The 15,258-nt window shown below is 43.3% G+C and overlaps 1 protein-coding gene across 2 annotated transcripts in view; it reads left to right on the top strand.

Annotated features, from left to right (window-relative positions):
* The first annotated feature begins 6,251 nt into the window (after positions 1–6,251).
* VCL (vinculin) overlaps positions 6,252–15,258 on the top strand; it is a 99,600-nt gene continuing 90,593 nt past the window's right edge. For both annotated transcript variants that reach the window (XM_030862673.2, XM_030862675.2), the window contains exon 1: positions 6,252–6,525. In XM_030862673.2, coding sequence (XP_030718533.2) covers positions 6,358–6,525 — 168 coding nt within the window. In that variant the 5' untranslated portion in view covers positions 6,252–6,357. The remainder of the gene's footprint in view (positions 6,526–15,258) is intronic.

Below are 15,258 nucleotides of genomic sequence, written 5' to 3'. Positions count from 1 at the left end.
GATGATGGATGTGTTAATTAGCTTGATTGTAGTGATCATTTCACAATGTGTCTGTATATCAAAACACCACATTGTACACTATAAATGTATATATACATATATGATACCATATATTTTATATAAATAAATAAATAGTCTTTATTTGCGAATTATACCTTATTAAAGCTAGGGGTAAAAAAAAGAAAAAGAACCACATTGTTTTCAAAATGATGGCGGAAGTGGTTGTGGTTTTGGGTGGGGGTGGAGGGTGGGGTGGGGTGTGCATGCAGCATTTGGGGAAGGAAAGGAAGAACTACTGATTGAGCCACTGTGTGGTTCTTATGTGGGGACAGCGTGGGGAAAGGGCTGGTGACGTGTTCTAGAGAGAGAAGGTACATCTGTGGTGAGATGGGGGGATGCAGTGTGTATAAGTTGTAGATTGACCCACGTGGGCGTAAAGTGCACTGGAGTGTACTGAGTAGGTGTAAGTAAATCCTTAGACACATGACCGACATACAGCAGTCCAAAACCTCACCAGGAGGAGAACACAAACACAGAGCGAAACTGAGCGTCCCAACTAAATATAGAAGAATCTCTATCCTTGACTAAAATTTCCACAAATTGTACTCACACTGACAGTTGCTACTATGTCTCAATTTCCCAGGCTGTGTAATAAAAGAGAACTGTACTTCTTGTTTTCTACCTACCTCAGAGAATTGCTACGGACTTAAAAGAATCTAAAGTTTCCCATGTCATTGGCACTGTGTAAAATAACTGCCAGCATAGAAAACTCTTCCCCAGTTTCCTCTAACTGGAAAATGCTAAATTTTTACATGTCTTACAATGTTCCCTATCATTAGTGGCCTTCAGACTAATTAACACGGCAAAAAGTAATGTTGAGTTAGCCACGACCATGAGCAAATGTCACATAGTCCTTAACCTCTGTAGGTTATAATCTTGTGGAAATTTACCTTTTCATCTTTTTTTTTTTTTTTTGCGGTACGCGGGCCTCTCACCGCTGTGGCCTCTCCCGTTGCGGAGCACAGGCTCCGGACATGCAGGTTCAGCGGCCGTGGCTCACGGGCCCAGCCGCTCCGCGGCATGTGGGATCTTCCCAGACCGGGGCACGAACCCGTGTCCCCTGTATCTGCAGGCGGACTCTCAACCACTGCGCCACCAGGGAAGCCCTCATCTTCATCTTTGAGTTGTATGAACATTCACTTCCGTCTGACTAATTTAATCACTCTCCCGAACATGCTTCCCTCCAGGTCTTGCTCATTCTGGAATGTCGGCCAGCTGTCTTGCCTGCCTAACCAAACATTATTCTTCCTTTGAGGCCAGATTTAATTCCACCATCCCATAAACTCTTTCTTACCCTCAGGCCCATGGTGAGCTCCTCTTGCTTGGAACTTGATCACATGATCTTCACCACATTATTTTTGACTTACTTTCGTGATGGTTCTTAGTCTAGTGCAGGTTATGAACTGACCTCTCTCTCTCTGGTAACATTTTTTGGGTGCTTATTATGTGCTAATCCTTTGTATTCAATAAGATTGAAAACATTATTATCCCCATTTTAGAGATGAGAAAACCGAAGCTTTGTAACTTGCCAAGTGTCAATTTGAAACCGTGTGGCTAAGTGCCCAGCTATAAATCTGGGGTTCTGTTATTATAGAGGAAAAGCAGAACAGGTATTGGGGACATCTATCAGTCTCTGTCATAGAGAGATGTGAGAGAAATATAAAATGGTCATCTAATAAACGGAAAACTGTGATAAGTACTACAAAGCAGAAAGGATTGTATAAAGAGCTCATGCCAGGGCTTTGCAGTGGGAAGTCATAGAGAAAGAACTAGAAGTGGGCTTTGAAGATAGGTGCATTAGTTATTCTATTGCTATGTAACAAATTACCTCACAACGTCCATTTATGTTTTTATTTTTTATATCAATTTATTTATTTATTTTTGGCTGCGTTGGGTCTTCGTTGCTGCGCGTGGGCTTTCTCTAGCTGTGGTGAGTGGGGGCTACTCTTTGTTGTGGTGCTCAGGCTTCTCATTGCGGTGGTTTCTCTTCTTGCAGAGCACGGGCTCTAGTCGCGCAGGCTTCAGTAGTTGTGGCTTGTGGGCTCTAGAGCGCAGACTCAGTAGTTGTGGCACACGGGCTTAGTTGCTCCGTGGCATGTGGGATCTTCCCAGACCAGGGCTCGAACCCATGTCCCCTGAATTGGCAGGCGGATTCTTAACCACTGTGCCACCAGGGAAGCCCACAACGCCCATTTATTATCTCAAAATTGTATATGTCCAAAGTCTTGTGTGGTGTGGCTGGATTCTCTGCTCAGTATCACAAGGCTGTAATCAAGGTGCCAACTGGACTGAACTCTCATCTGGAAGCTTTGGGGCAAATCTGTTACCAAGATCATTCTTCTTGTTGGCAGAATTCAGTTCCTTGCGGCTGTGGGAATGAGGTCCATGTTTTCCTGCTGTCTGTCAGCCAGGGCTAGGCTTAGCTCCTAGAAGCTGCCTGCATTCCTTGATATGTGGCCTCTTGCATCTTTAATCCAGCAATAGCTTGTCAAATCCTTCTTGTGCTTCTAATTTTTAATTTCCTCTTCTGTGACCAGCTGGAGAAAATTCTCTGCTTTAAGGGGGCTAATGCGATTAGGCGAGGTCTGCCTCAATAACCTCCCTATCTTAAATTCAATTGTACTATATAACGTCATCTAATCATGGGAGTAAAATCTATTATAGTCGTAGTCCTGGGGATTATACCAGGGGCCGTAAATCTAGGGGGACATCTTAGAATTTTACCTACCAGAGTAGATAAGACATAGACAAACAGAGAGAACTTTCTAGGTGGGAAAGAAATGCAGGCAAAACTCAAAAGTGAAACTCCATCACAGATTTTTGGATATTAGAATATGTCTGTTTGTGACTGCTCCAATAATAATAATAGCTTCCTTTTACTGAGGTCTTCTTGGTGTTTACACAAATTCATTCACCAATCCATATATCAGCTCTATGAGGGTGGTATCATTTCACTTTTACAAAGAAAGAAATTCAGGCAGAGAGAAGAAAAGCCACTCACCAGAGTTCTATCCCAATCAAGTGAAGCTGGGATTACGGCTTGAGCTCTGGATGACTTCCCAGTTTGTGCTCTTTGCATTGTGTAACCCACCTGACTGTGGGTCTGGATGGGAAAGCAGAAGGCAGTAATGTTGGTCTGAGCCCAGTCTGTGGAGGTATTGATGTTAAAATGCATTAAAATGTGTTAACAGGTGCCGTGGAAGATTTTAGAGGGTGCATATGAATTGTGGGGGAGGAAGGGGACAGAAGTGGATATGGATGTGGATGGAGGGGAACACATGGACTGGATATGCAATATGGTATTTTAGGGAGGTTAACATGGCCAGTCAGGAGGAGCCTGGATTACAAGATTGTAGGCAGGGATGATATGTTACAGTTGACAACTACATGATCCAGCCTCTGAATCTCGCTGCCAACTTGCAGGAAATTCAACAGGACAGAACAACGTGTTAAATTGCACATAAGTATACAATCAGCAAAGTGGAGGCAGCGTGAGGATTATAGAAAACAAATCGTATACAGTTCCATCACCCCAATATTATTATTACTAATGTGAAATAGTGAACAGAGAAAAAAGCTTTGGTAGCTATGGTAGGACTAGAGAAAAATTTTAATAGATTTGATAAGAAACTCCATAAGGAATGGAAGTTCCTAGGGAGTTGTTTAGTAATTAAGGCAGTCATGGTCAGACCTGTGTTACCAGCTATGTAACTAGGGTCAGGTTCATGGGTGTACAATCAATGTAGTTACACAGGGCCCTGCACTCAGAACTTCACATTTGGGGTCAAATGCTCTGCAATCATTGTCTGTATTCTTAATAATTTTATCTTTGAATTTGTATTTTAGAAGAGAAGTCCAATGGGACAATTGGAACAGGCACTGGGGGCTTGGAACCTCAGCTTCTACATGGTCCTCCCTTCTACCACCTCTGTTGGATGGGTTTTCAGCTTGCTTGCTCTCCCAAGCTCTGGCCCCCTGACCTCACCCAGCCTCCCCTGCCCTTGTCCAGTGACCACTTTTACCCTCTACTCTACCTTGGGCAGGGCTCTGTGTGTGCCACCGATAGTATCTAGGGGTTAGGCAAGGAGGTGGTCATTCTCAACCCAAGGTATCAATGCCACTGCATTTTTTTGCGCTTGACTTGGTGGAGGTGAGTCTCTTGCCTTCCTTTGTCCAGTTATTGAGAGAATCTCAGTGTGGAGGTTGTAATACCTTTGGAGGCCACCCATTTGCTGTGGGTTGGGGAGGCAGGCCTGTGGTAAGGAGAGATGCCTGGTTTGGCCTCCTGTCCCTTGCTGGGAATAGTATGCCAGTCCAGCGGCTAGCAGGAGGGGGCTTCAGGCAGCCAGTGGGTTGCATGGGCCCCCAATTTCCTATGGGGGGATCTGTATTTATCCCAAAGGTATCTCCCTACCCAGGAGTGTGACATTAGATAGCAAATAAAAAATACTCTGACAGGTTGAGAGGGAGAACCCAAAAAAGGAGTAAGCTTTACATTTTAGTATCTTTAACAGCACTTTTTTTCTGCTTTTTGAGCCACATTTTTATTTTGCACTGGGTCCCACAAATTGAGTAGCTCGTTCTATGTGTGATCTTAGAAATTACAAAGTACCAAATTTAAAGTTTCTTAGAATTTAGAAAGTACCAAATAAACGTTAGCTTAAAACAGAGGAAGAAATCCATTGCCTCTAAGGACATGAAAGCAGTAACAAAAAAGTGGAGGTATTTATGAGAAGGAAAAGTACAGGACTTGGTAACACACGCAGTAGAAACAGGGGATATATACCACTAGGCAAAAATAATTTCAAGAATTGCACAGGGCAACCGACACTAGTTTAGTCTCTTGCAAAACATGGGTGCTTGAGAAATATTTGCATTTGACTTGAGCATCTTCAGCTTGGAGGTATCAGCGAAACTGTTTCCTCTTGGAATGGGGAAGCTTAGGCAAAAGAGATTTTGAGGTGAGGAAGACATTTAGAAGATGTCATCTACAAAGCATGCTGTGAGAGGAATAGGCAATTTGGTCTAATCTATCAAAATGTAAAATGTACATAGTTTTGCATTTTCACTTCATTTCTAGGTCCTCGATAAATACACATGTGTACAATACAGAAGCAAGTACAATGATGTTCATGCAGAATTGTTGAATAGGGGCTTCCCTGGTGGCACAGTGGTTGAGAGCCCGCCTGCCGATGCAGGGGACACGGGTTCGTGCCCTGGCCCGGGAAGATCCCACATGCCGCGGAGCGGCTAGGCCCGTGAGCCATGGCCACTGGGCCTGCGCGTCTGGAGCCTCTGCTCCGCAACGGGAGAGGCCACAACGGTGAGAGGCCCGCGTACCGCAAAAAAAAAAAAAAAAAAGCAAAAATCAGAAACCAACCTAAATGTCCATAACTAGGAAACTTCGATTTCAGGCAATGGCGTACCATGCAGCCATTAAAAAGAATGAGGTAGACCTGGACCTATATTTACCAGGAGTGAGACAACCAGGGGATTTTAATTAAGGGGAAAAAATATCAAGTTCCAGGAAAATGCTTAATCCCATTTACTTAGAAAATATATATGTACAAGATAATGAGTAGATAAAGGTCTAGAAGCCTGAACACCAAACTTTAAACTGTGAGTATTTCTGAGCTCGGGAGTGGGTGGAGCGTGTGTGTGAATGAATGGGACGCTTATGCTTTCTCTGTGCACTTCTGTGTTTGAATGTATTACTGAGAGGAAATGGAAAGTGTATTTTGAGGGCGTCGTGTGAAGGGAAAAGTTGGGGAGCAGGGTGAAGACTTACAGCTCCCTGGTCTCTTCAGACTCCAGCGCCGTCTGAGGTAAGGAGACCCCACCCCGCTGAGGTGATTCTGCAGAGGGGCGGAGCTCTGCAGAGCCAACACTGGAGGCGGCCCCGGGGGGCGGGGCCCCGACTCCAGCCGCACGCTCCGCTCCCACCATGCCCTTATAAGGAGCGCCCGGCGTTAGGGCTCGGGAATCCGGTCGCAAACCCCGCGGCTCAGCCCAATCCCAGGCCCCTCCCTTGGGAATGGGGGCGGGGCGGGGCCTTGGCGGCGCGGTTGCGTGGGCGGAGCATCTCATAGAGGGACCAATAGGAGTGGAGGTCCGGGTCTGAGCGGCGTTGCCATTGGGCGCGGCGACGAGAGGGGGCGGGGCGCTCGCGAGACTGGTTACGCCGAGGGAAGCCCGGACTCCGTAGTCGCCGCTCAGAGTCCGTCTCTCTGCGGATTCCCGGCCCCGCCGTTCTCAGATCTCTGTAGCCCGCGGTTCGCCGCCCCGCTCGCCGCCGCGATGCCGGTGTTTCATACGCGCACGATTGAGAGCATTCTGGAGCCGGTCGCGCAGCAGATCTCGCACCTGGTGATCATGCACGAGGAAGGCGAGGTGGACGGCAAAGCCATCCCTGACCTCACCGCGCCTGTGGCCGCCGTGCAGGCGGCCGTCAGTAACCTCGTTCGGGTGAGCGCGCTGGGCCTGGGATGGGGAACGGGGGCGGGAGACGTCCCTGGGGTTCCGGCTTGCCTTGCGGCTCCCCTGCGCTGCCTGTGGCTTTGCCGGTGGGCTCGGGAGCCAGACCGCCTCGGGTTTGAATCCTGACGCCCCCGCGTTGTGACCTTGAGCAAGCCCCCGAGCCTCTCTGGGTTTCAGTTTCCTCACCTATAAAATGGGGGCAATCATAATAATGCCTGCCTTGCGGGTTTGTTGTGAAGATTCAGCGAGGTGGTATTTATAAAGTGGCTAGCGCAGCTTATGACCCATAGTAAGCGCTCAATAAATGACAGGCGTTAGGATGTCTGATAGCCCCTTTCCCTCAGCAGGCTGTCGCCCCTCCCGTTGACAGCCTTGCTTTCAGCTCCTTTTTAGGCCTCCTCAGTCTGGCCTCTGGGCTGGCGGGCTCCTCTGATGATTTCCTGACTTGCCTTCCAGGGATTCTTATTTGAGCCACGTTCTCCTTTCTAATACTTCTGCCCCTTACCTTGAAACCCGCCTCACCCACCTCTGAGCCCTCCTCAGAGCTCCCCGCGTCCGGCCCTTCTGTCCACTTGTTTTAGTGGCCACTCGTCCCTGTCTCCTCCTTTCCCGGGCATTCTACCTCTGCTCACACCTCTGGCACTCACAAACACCGGGTGATATCTTTATGCAGTAATTTATGACTACGAATCCCTTTTCCCCTTTCGCTTAACCCTGTTGCCTTTCATCCCCCCCTCCCCCTCCAACTCCCGTGGAGATTTCCACCTGGCTTTACCTGCTGTCAAACGGCTTCCTCCCACTGGGGCCTTTCCAGACTCGGGGGCCCTCTTCATCGGCCCCTCCTCCTGGCAGGAAGCAAGATGGAGAGGCCTGTGGAATCTGGGATCTGCGGCCCCTGCCGGAGAAAAGAGCGGGGCGTCTCCTCCCCGAGCCACAACTTTCCTAGATGGCGAAGTGGCTCTGCAGACCCCTGTAGCCCACAGCTGTGACTAATAACTGAGGTGATTCCTGGAGGAGGCGGAGTCCACTTCTGAAAGGGGAAAAGAGGTGCTGTGACCAGTCTCCTAACACTCTGCTGGCTAATATCACACTTTTCTTTCCCACCCTGGGTGGGTGACTCAGACTGCTGCTGCCTGTGGGGAACAAATTTGGAAAAATTTTATACGGCTTCCCCACTGAGCTGTGTAACTAGTGTGTGCCAGGGTAGTTAGGAGGCTGGTAGGCAACTGTGGGTCTGGGTGGGGCTTGGGTTCCGTATCTGTTTAGAGCACTTTAGCACACTTTAGCTGCTCAAAGTCTTCCTCAGTCTTCAGGGGACCAGTTCAGGAGACTGGTACTAGGAGAATGCTACTGACCAAATTCCCCATCTGCCTTCTGTGTACATTTAGTTAGACTGTATTCAGGAAGAATACTGAATTCATTCAAAATGTCTACTTCTACACTGTTCTTGTTCTTTTTATAACTAATTTTAATCTAAGACTCCGGAGTACATTCTTATGTAGTGTTGTCTAACATGGCTGCATTCCAGGCCTCCATTACTCAACAAATAGGAAACAATGTAAAGAGACAAGGTAATAGTGTCCCTCCAAGGAGTACTTCAGGAAATGAAATCTTAAAACCACATGTTGCACTTGGAGCAGAGCTAGTGTATAGTCTAGGGGCTGATATCTGGTTAGGCTATTTAGAAAAAAGTTATTTATGAGCTTCAATGCATGAATTAATAAGAACTGAATGTCTGCTATATAGGGAGCATTTTAATAAATCAGTGGTTCTTAGGTTGAGATGTGTATCAGAATCACCAGTGGGGCTTTTTAGAAATAAAGATGTCCAGCTCCCACCCCAGACTTACTGAGGAGCTCTTTAGGGGGTCAGGTCAAGGCCTTTGTGTTTTTGAGAAGCTCCATAGGTGACTTTCATATAGTCCCTTAGTTTGGAAACACTAATAGATACTGTGAGACAAATACCAAAAAAATGAGGCCATTGATAAACTGAAAACAAAATTACATATAATTGCAAACTTCCCAATACATTACAAAAGAAGGGACTTGAGATTGGTGGTACATAGGAGTTAGCAGAGAGAAAATGGGGAGGGTTGTGTTGATAAGTAGTTAATCATGAACAAAGGTACTTGTGAATAAGTGACTTCCAGATTACAGCAAGTAGATTGTCTTGCTTAGCTCAGGAGGCAAGTTGGAGAGAAACTGGAGATGAAATTGGTGCATGCCATATGGGCACTTTAACAGAAGGCCAATAAGACGAACAAAGAGAATGGAAGGGATAGGATGAGGACAGTGTGTGAGGGAGACTGTATAGATTGTGTTCTGGGGAGGCCCGAGGACCTACCCATTGCTTGGAATCCTGGGTGTCAGTTGTGGCCCTGTGTATATGCTGCTGAATATTGTAATGAATCGTGTACATGTATCAAGTTCCCAACTAGATTGTGTCTGAAGAACAGGCCTCGTATGTGCTTCTCAGTTCCTACCCTCAACAGTGGCCCATGGGATGGCTTGATATTGTTGAAGGAAAGAAGGAATTATGGGAAGGAAGATAAATTAGGAGACTTTTAAAATTGGTTGGTCATGAGGAAAATGAGGGCCTGGACTTTGGGTGTGGCAGGGAAAATGGAGCAGGAATTAGAACCATATTACAAATACAGTAGAAGAAGAATTAGTAGAGCTTGATAATAGAACTCTCAGGAAAAAAACACACGGTGCTATTATAAGTTAACGAATCTGATTTTTGAACAAATATTCTGGAATTTATACAATTCAGGTTTCTTTCAGTTACCTTGGGAGGCTATATCCTTATTCCAGTGCTTCTCTTTGGGAATTTCTTACAGATTATTTACATATATATGTCAAATTAATTTGTTTTATTTTGGTCAAGAAAATTTTGTCTGAAGTCGGCATTTTTTAACCCTACTACTTTATATACCATTCTTGAGTCTAAAGTGACTTTTGGATATTTCCAAAATTAAAATTTACCAGGTGATGATGAAATTCTGAATTGTTAAGCTGTAGTCATCCACTTATGAGGTAGGTATTTATTGGGACACATTCCTTCTAACATCAAAGCAATAAGTATGATATTGGGCAGAATACGTGTAATACTGGATTGAAGGTCCTAAGTGGCCCGGAGGAAGTGAAGTATCATGGAAGTTCAGAGGAAGGTAAGGTTGCTCTTCTTGAGAGCATGGGGAAGGCTTCATGGAGGAGATAACCTCTGAGTTGGCCTTAAAGAAGGTGGGATTGGAACTTTTTTTTTTTTTTTTTTTTGGGTACGCGGGCCTCTCACTGTTCTGGCCTCTCCCGTTGCGGAGCACAGGCTCCGGACGCGCAGGCTCAGCGGCCATGGCTCACGGGCCCAGCTGCTCCGCGGCATGTGGGATCCTCCCGGACCGGGGCACGAACCCGTGTCCCCTGCATCGGCAGGCGGACTCTCAACCACTGCGCCACCAGGGAAGCCCGGGATTGGAACTTTTAAAGACATGGTAATAAAGGCATTACAAGTGGAAAGAATACCTAAACAAAGGCATCGAATTATTGAGAATCTGAGGACCAAGTTTTGACTTAGGAAATCATTAAGCAAGACTCATTTAGATTTGTAATTTTTCATGTGTATTTGTTAAACAAAAGTAGCCTGGTCACTTTATATATATATATCATCACAATTGAGTCATCACTTTTACTCCACCCTTAGGGAGAGGGTAGGATGGGATTATTTACATGTCCTTTTTTCAACTGACTAAGACCATTTTTAAATTTTTATTATTTTTATTTTTTTGCGGTATGTGGGCCTCTCACTGCTGTGGCCTCTCCTGTTGCGGAGCACAGGCTCTGGACGCGCAGGCTCAGCGGCCATGGCTCACGGGCCCAGCCGCTCCGCGGCATGTGGGATCTTCCCGGACCAGGGCACGAACCCGTGTCCCCTGCATCTGCAGGCGGACTCTCAACCACTGCGCCACCAGGGAAGCCCAAGGCCATTTTTTTAAAAACAGCTTTGTTGATATATAATTCACATACCATACAATTCACTCATTTAAACACTCAATTCAGTGTGTGTTTTTTTTTTTAGTATATTTACAGAATTGCACAACATCACTACAGTCTAATTTTAGGACAGTTTTGTTCCCTCAAAAAGAAACTTCATACCCATTACAGTCACTGATTCTCTCCCATCCCCCAGCACCCCAGCCCTAGGCAACCACCATTCTGCTTTCTGTCTTTGTGGATTTGCCCTTTCTGGACATTTCATATAAAAATGGAATCAGAAAATAATGTGGCCTTTTGTGTAGGACTTTTCACTTAGCATAATGTTTTCAAGGTTCATCTGTGGTGTAGTATGTGTCAGAAATTCATTCCTTTTTGTTGCTGAATAATATTCCATTGTATAAAATAAGGCCATTTTAAACACAGAGAATGATTCTAATGCAGTAACAAAACAAGGAGGGGGCCTAGGAGAAAGATGGATGGGAAGGGAAAAATAGAGGAGAGGTACAGGTTCCAAGGATGGGATTCAGTCAGCAGTGTGAAAAATTCAGAAGTCTTAGACTGTCTTGTAGCATGGTATATAAATTTTTCTTTTTTCCCATTGAAGTGGCCCATAGAAATCTGACAGTCTTTGTGACCATATAGTCGTGCCAGTTTTATTAATGGGGGTTCATACACTTTACTTTCTCCATTGCAGCATCTGAGGGCATGTGTTGTAACTACTCCTGGGACTCATGAAATATTTATTTCGGACGTTTTTCTGGCCTTTACTTTTATGAGCCTCACCCATATATCATACCCTGTTGGGACCAGCTCTGGGACAAATAGCAGCATTGTCTTTAAACTGATAGTTGGGAAAGACTGTTCTGCTCTTAAAAAGAAATCAATTTTGTCTTTTATAAATTATCTATATTAACATCTGAAATTATTCCTACTTTAATTTCTTTTGGTTGATGTTGGATTTATTTCAGTTAAAATAAATAACAGTGTTTGGGTGACAGGCCTGTGGGTGATTTTCTTCTTCTTCATATTCTGTATTTTCCAATTTTTAAAATGAACATATAAATTCCTATATTAAGGAAAAAATTAATACGGTAAATAATAAGAATGTATAATTCTTTATCGTTTATAAAATGCTTTCATATGTATAATCTCATAGCTGTCCTTTAAGGTAGGTATTGCTATGGTCTGAATTTTACAGATGAAGATACTGTAGATCAGGGAAGTTAAGTAACCTGCCCACAGTGGCACAGCTAATTAGTGGGGGAGCTTGGACTTGAGCTCTGTTTCACTTACTCTGGACACTCTGCTCTTTTCACTCCACCATTCTGTGTCCACTTAGAACAAAGTTGTTAAATATCACTGGAAGTTTTCTAGCTTGAATCAGAAGCAATGAGAATGTTGTTAGTCAAAGAGTTTCCATTTGTCCTGGCCTTGGCAAGATTACCTGTTTAAAGGTTGGTTTTGGCATGGCCTGTGTGAAGGGCCTATATTAAAAAAATGATGTGAAGGTAGTGTTCTGTTTCACAGTGACATTCAATTTTGCAGCGTTAAAAAAAAAAGACTAGATACAGGTAACACAAAAGTATGTCTGCCAAACACGTAAAGGCTTTTCTAGTATTTATGGCTGCTTAGCTTGAAGTCTATGAGAACTAAATAGTATATAAAGTAGGTTTCTAGGATTTCTGTATTTAAATAGTATTTATAGTAGGTTTGTGGATTCTTTGGGGAATCGTGAAGTTTCATTTGAAACACTTTGTCTCTAGATCAAAAGAGATATACAAATAGGACTTAGCATTTACTCATGATCGAGAGAATGGAAGAGTTTTGGAGATTGTATGTTTCTACAACTATGTTTATAATTTTAATGGAGCCCCAATTTAAATATTTGTTTATATATATTGACACAGTGGAAAGTTGGGCTTTTCTAAAGCTGTTTTGTAAATAGCACTGGTATAACAATGGACAAAATAAAAGTTATTTTATATTTTATGGACAAAATAAAAGATAGAGTAAAAGTTTTGTGGTATCAACCACAGTATCATAAGTTGACTCCTTCTGCTATAGTCCAGAGTAAGGGTAGCATTAAGACAACTGTTTTTATGGAGATGGGACTTATTTGGATTTTAATATTTCTGGTATATTCGTTAAAAAAGGAGTCTGGTTATTTTATATACTTAATTACCGGTCACATATATATGTGTGTGTATGTGTATATGTATATATAAAATACTTATGTTTTGTATGTATCACAGCTGAGAGGGTCGTTATTTTAAAAGCTTTCTGACAACTTCCTGGTCTTTTACTGGCACACCTAGAAAGAGGGTAGGATGGGAATATCTTAATTATCCACAGTCTAAAGTCCATCATAGCATGTATTTTTTTCTCTTGTGACAGTCATCATACTTGGTGAGTGTTTGTCTTCATTGGGTTGTACGTTTCTCAGTGGCAGAGGCCATGTCTGTTGTGTTTGCTCCTTTCAATGTCAGGCTGGTCATAGGTGTGCAATATAACTTTTTTTTTTTAATGAACTAACTATATATATATGTGTGTGTGTGTATATATATATATGGCATTCATTTAAAAAAATAAATTTATTTATTTTTATTTATTTTTGGCTGCATCGGGTCTTCGTTGCTGCGGGTGGGCTTTCTCTAGTTGCGTGAGCAGGGGCTACTCTTCGTTGAGGTGCGCAGGCTTCTCATTGCGGTGGCTTCTGTTGTTGCAGAGCACGGGCTCTAGGTGCACGGGCTTCAGTAGTTGTGGCATGTGGGCTCAGTAGCTGTGGCTCACAGGCTCAGTAGTTGTGGCGCACGGGCTTAGTTGCTCTACAGTATTTGGGATCTTCCCAGACCCCAGGGCTCAAACCCGTGTCCCCTGCATTGGCAGGTGGATTCTTAACCACTGCGCCACCAGGGAAGCCCATCATTCATTTTTTTGTGCACAAAATATTGTAATAGGAATTTTTGTGCAGTGACAATTTTCCATCCCCAGCTTTCAGACATCCGGTATAGCTGAATTTGAATAGTCTCTTTGAATTTATAATGGGCCTTGTCTGAAACAAGTAGAATATATACTAGGAGGGAGGAATGAATGGCTAACTGCCCATTGTTTGAGATAACGAAAGTGTTCAGGCTATTTTGAGTTGTGGTTCTCTGTTTCAGAATCATTTCAACTATGCAGGCCACTTACTAAATTCATAATGTGAGAATATGTTGCCTCCTATCTGAAAGTAGCATTGGGATTTTGCATTCTTTTTGTCTTTTTAAAACATAACAATTTAGACCAGGTGTTGATATATTATTTGGAACTCTGCTGGTTACAGTGTAGTATCATACTGAGTCATGAATTCCTCATTAAGAGATCTTTATTTCCTTGAACCATATGGCAGGAGACAAAAGATATCAGAAAGTTGATCTGCTGCTTTTTTGTTTTTTGGCTGATCCAGGCCCAAACTTTTCATTGAACCTTATGTCATGGTCATGACACTGGGGTATACTTTTTACATAATAAACCAGCTTTAGAGCAGTATCAAAAGAAGTAGCAGTCCTTAAAGGGCGAACATCAGAGATTAGCTGGTATCCCAGCAAGGTTTCTCTCTAGCATAATGCTCTGTGCTCTGGACTGTTGCTGAAAAAGGGCCATTCTATTAGTTTATGTTGCTTTCAGGCCAGTCTGCTCTTAAATCTTCCCATATAGACAGGACTAAAAGAAGAAAACAAATTTCAGCCTTGGCTTTTTTAAGCTCCAACAGCCTTCAGTGCTATGTAGTATAAATACTTCAGAGTGAAATTTAAGGAGTAAAGTTCAAATCTGTAATAAGACTCTGAAACACCCAGAGACAAAAGTTGGTGTATGGGAGGAAGGACCTCCCATTGCAGGCTTTCATCGGTCGTTCTGTTCCTCGTACATTGGACCTGTAGAATTCTTAACAGTATGCATTTGGGTATATTGGGCCACATAGACAGTTTAGTTTGGATAACGTAAGTTTTGAGTTATCTAGGCTCCTGCTTCTCTGTTTTTTTCTGTCATTTTCGTATTTGTTCAGTTTCCATTTGGAATGATTATGAGAGGAACGCTATCTTACCTGTTTCTTCTTAACAATCTGCAAAAAGGTTTGTTAGGGAAGGAAGCTGAAATAAATCTATAAGTAGGGGATTTTTGTTCATTTGTATTTTTATCATCGTTAATGTTTTATCTTTAACACTAAAAATATGTATACTATTAATAATCATTTTTGTCATGCTGAGCTTTGTATAGTCTTTCAGAAAGAACAGAATTTCTCTTGTTACAAAAGTATTACATTTTTATCGTTGAAATTTTAAAAAATCTATCTTTAGTCACAGTCGTCTCCAGTGTTTCTCAGCCTTTTACAGTCTGTTTGAACTTGATTTGTCTTTTTGTCTTTTCTCTCTACTCCAAACCAATTTGTTTCCCTAGATATAAATACAAACTTAACTATATATAGATGCACCAGCTCTTATCCCTTTTCACCATTAACACCCTTCCCCCTGCAAACCATTTAATTCACTTTCCTGCTCAAGAATTTGCAAAGAAAAGTGAGGAAACCCAGTCAGTTACAACAACCCATGACTTTCTCTGTCATGTGCTGTTTAGGGAGCCATGCTGTACTTAGCTAACTGCTCTTTCAGTAAGTGTGGAATGAAATAAGTTCAAAATAATGGGCTAGATCTTGAAAGAACTTCTAATCTCAACATCCTTATTAAAGATA

Source organism: Globicephala melas, chromosome 16 (genome assembly GCF_963455315.2).
Source record: "Globicephala melas chromosome 16, mGloMel1.2, whole genome shotgun sequence".
Taxonomy (NCBI): domain Eukaryota; kingdom Metazoa; phylum Chordata; class Mammalia; order Artiodactyla; family Delphinidae; genus Globicephala; species Globicephala melas.
Note: the sequence above shows the minus strand (reverse complement) of the source record. Positions and strands in the feature narration are given on the sequence as shown.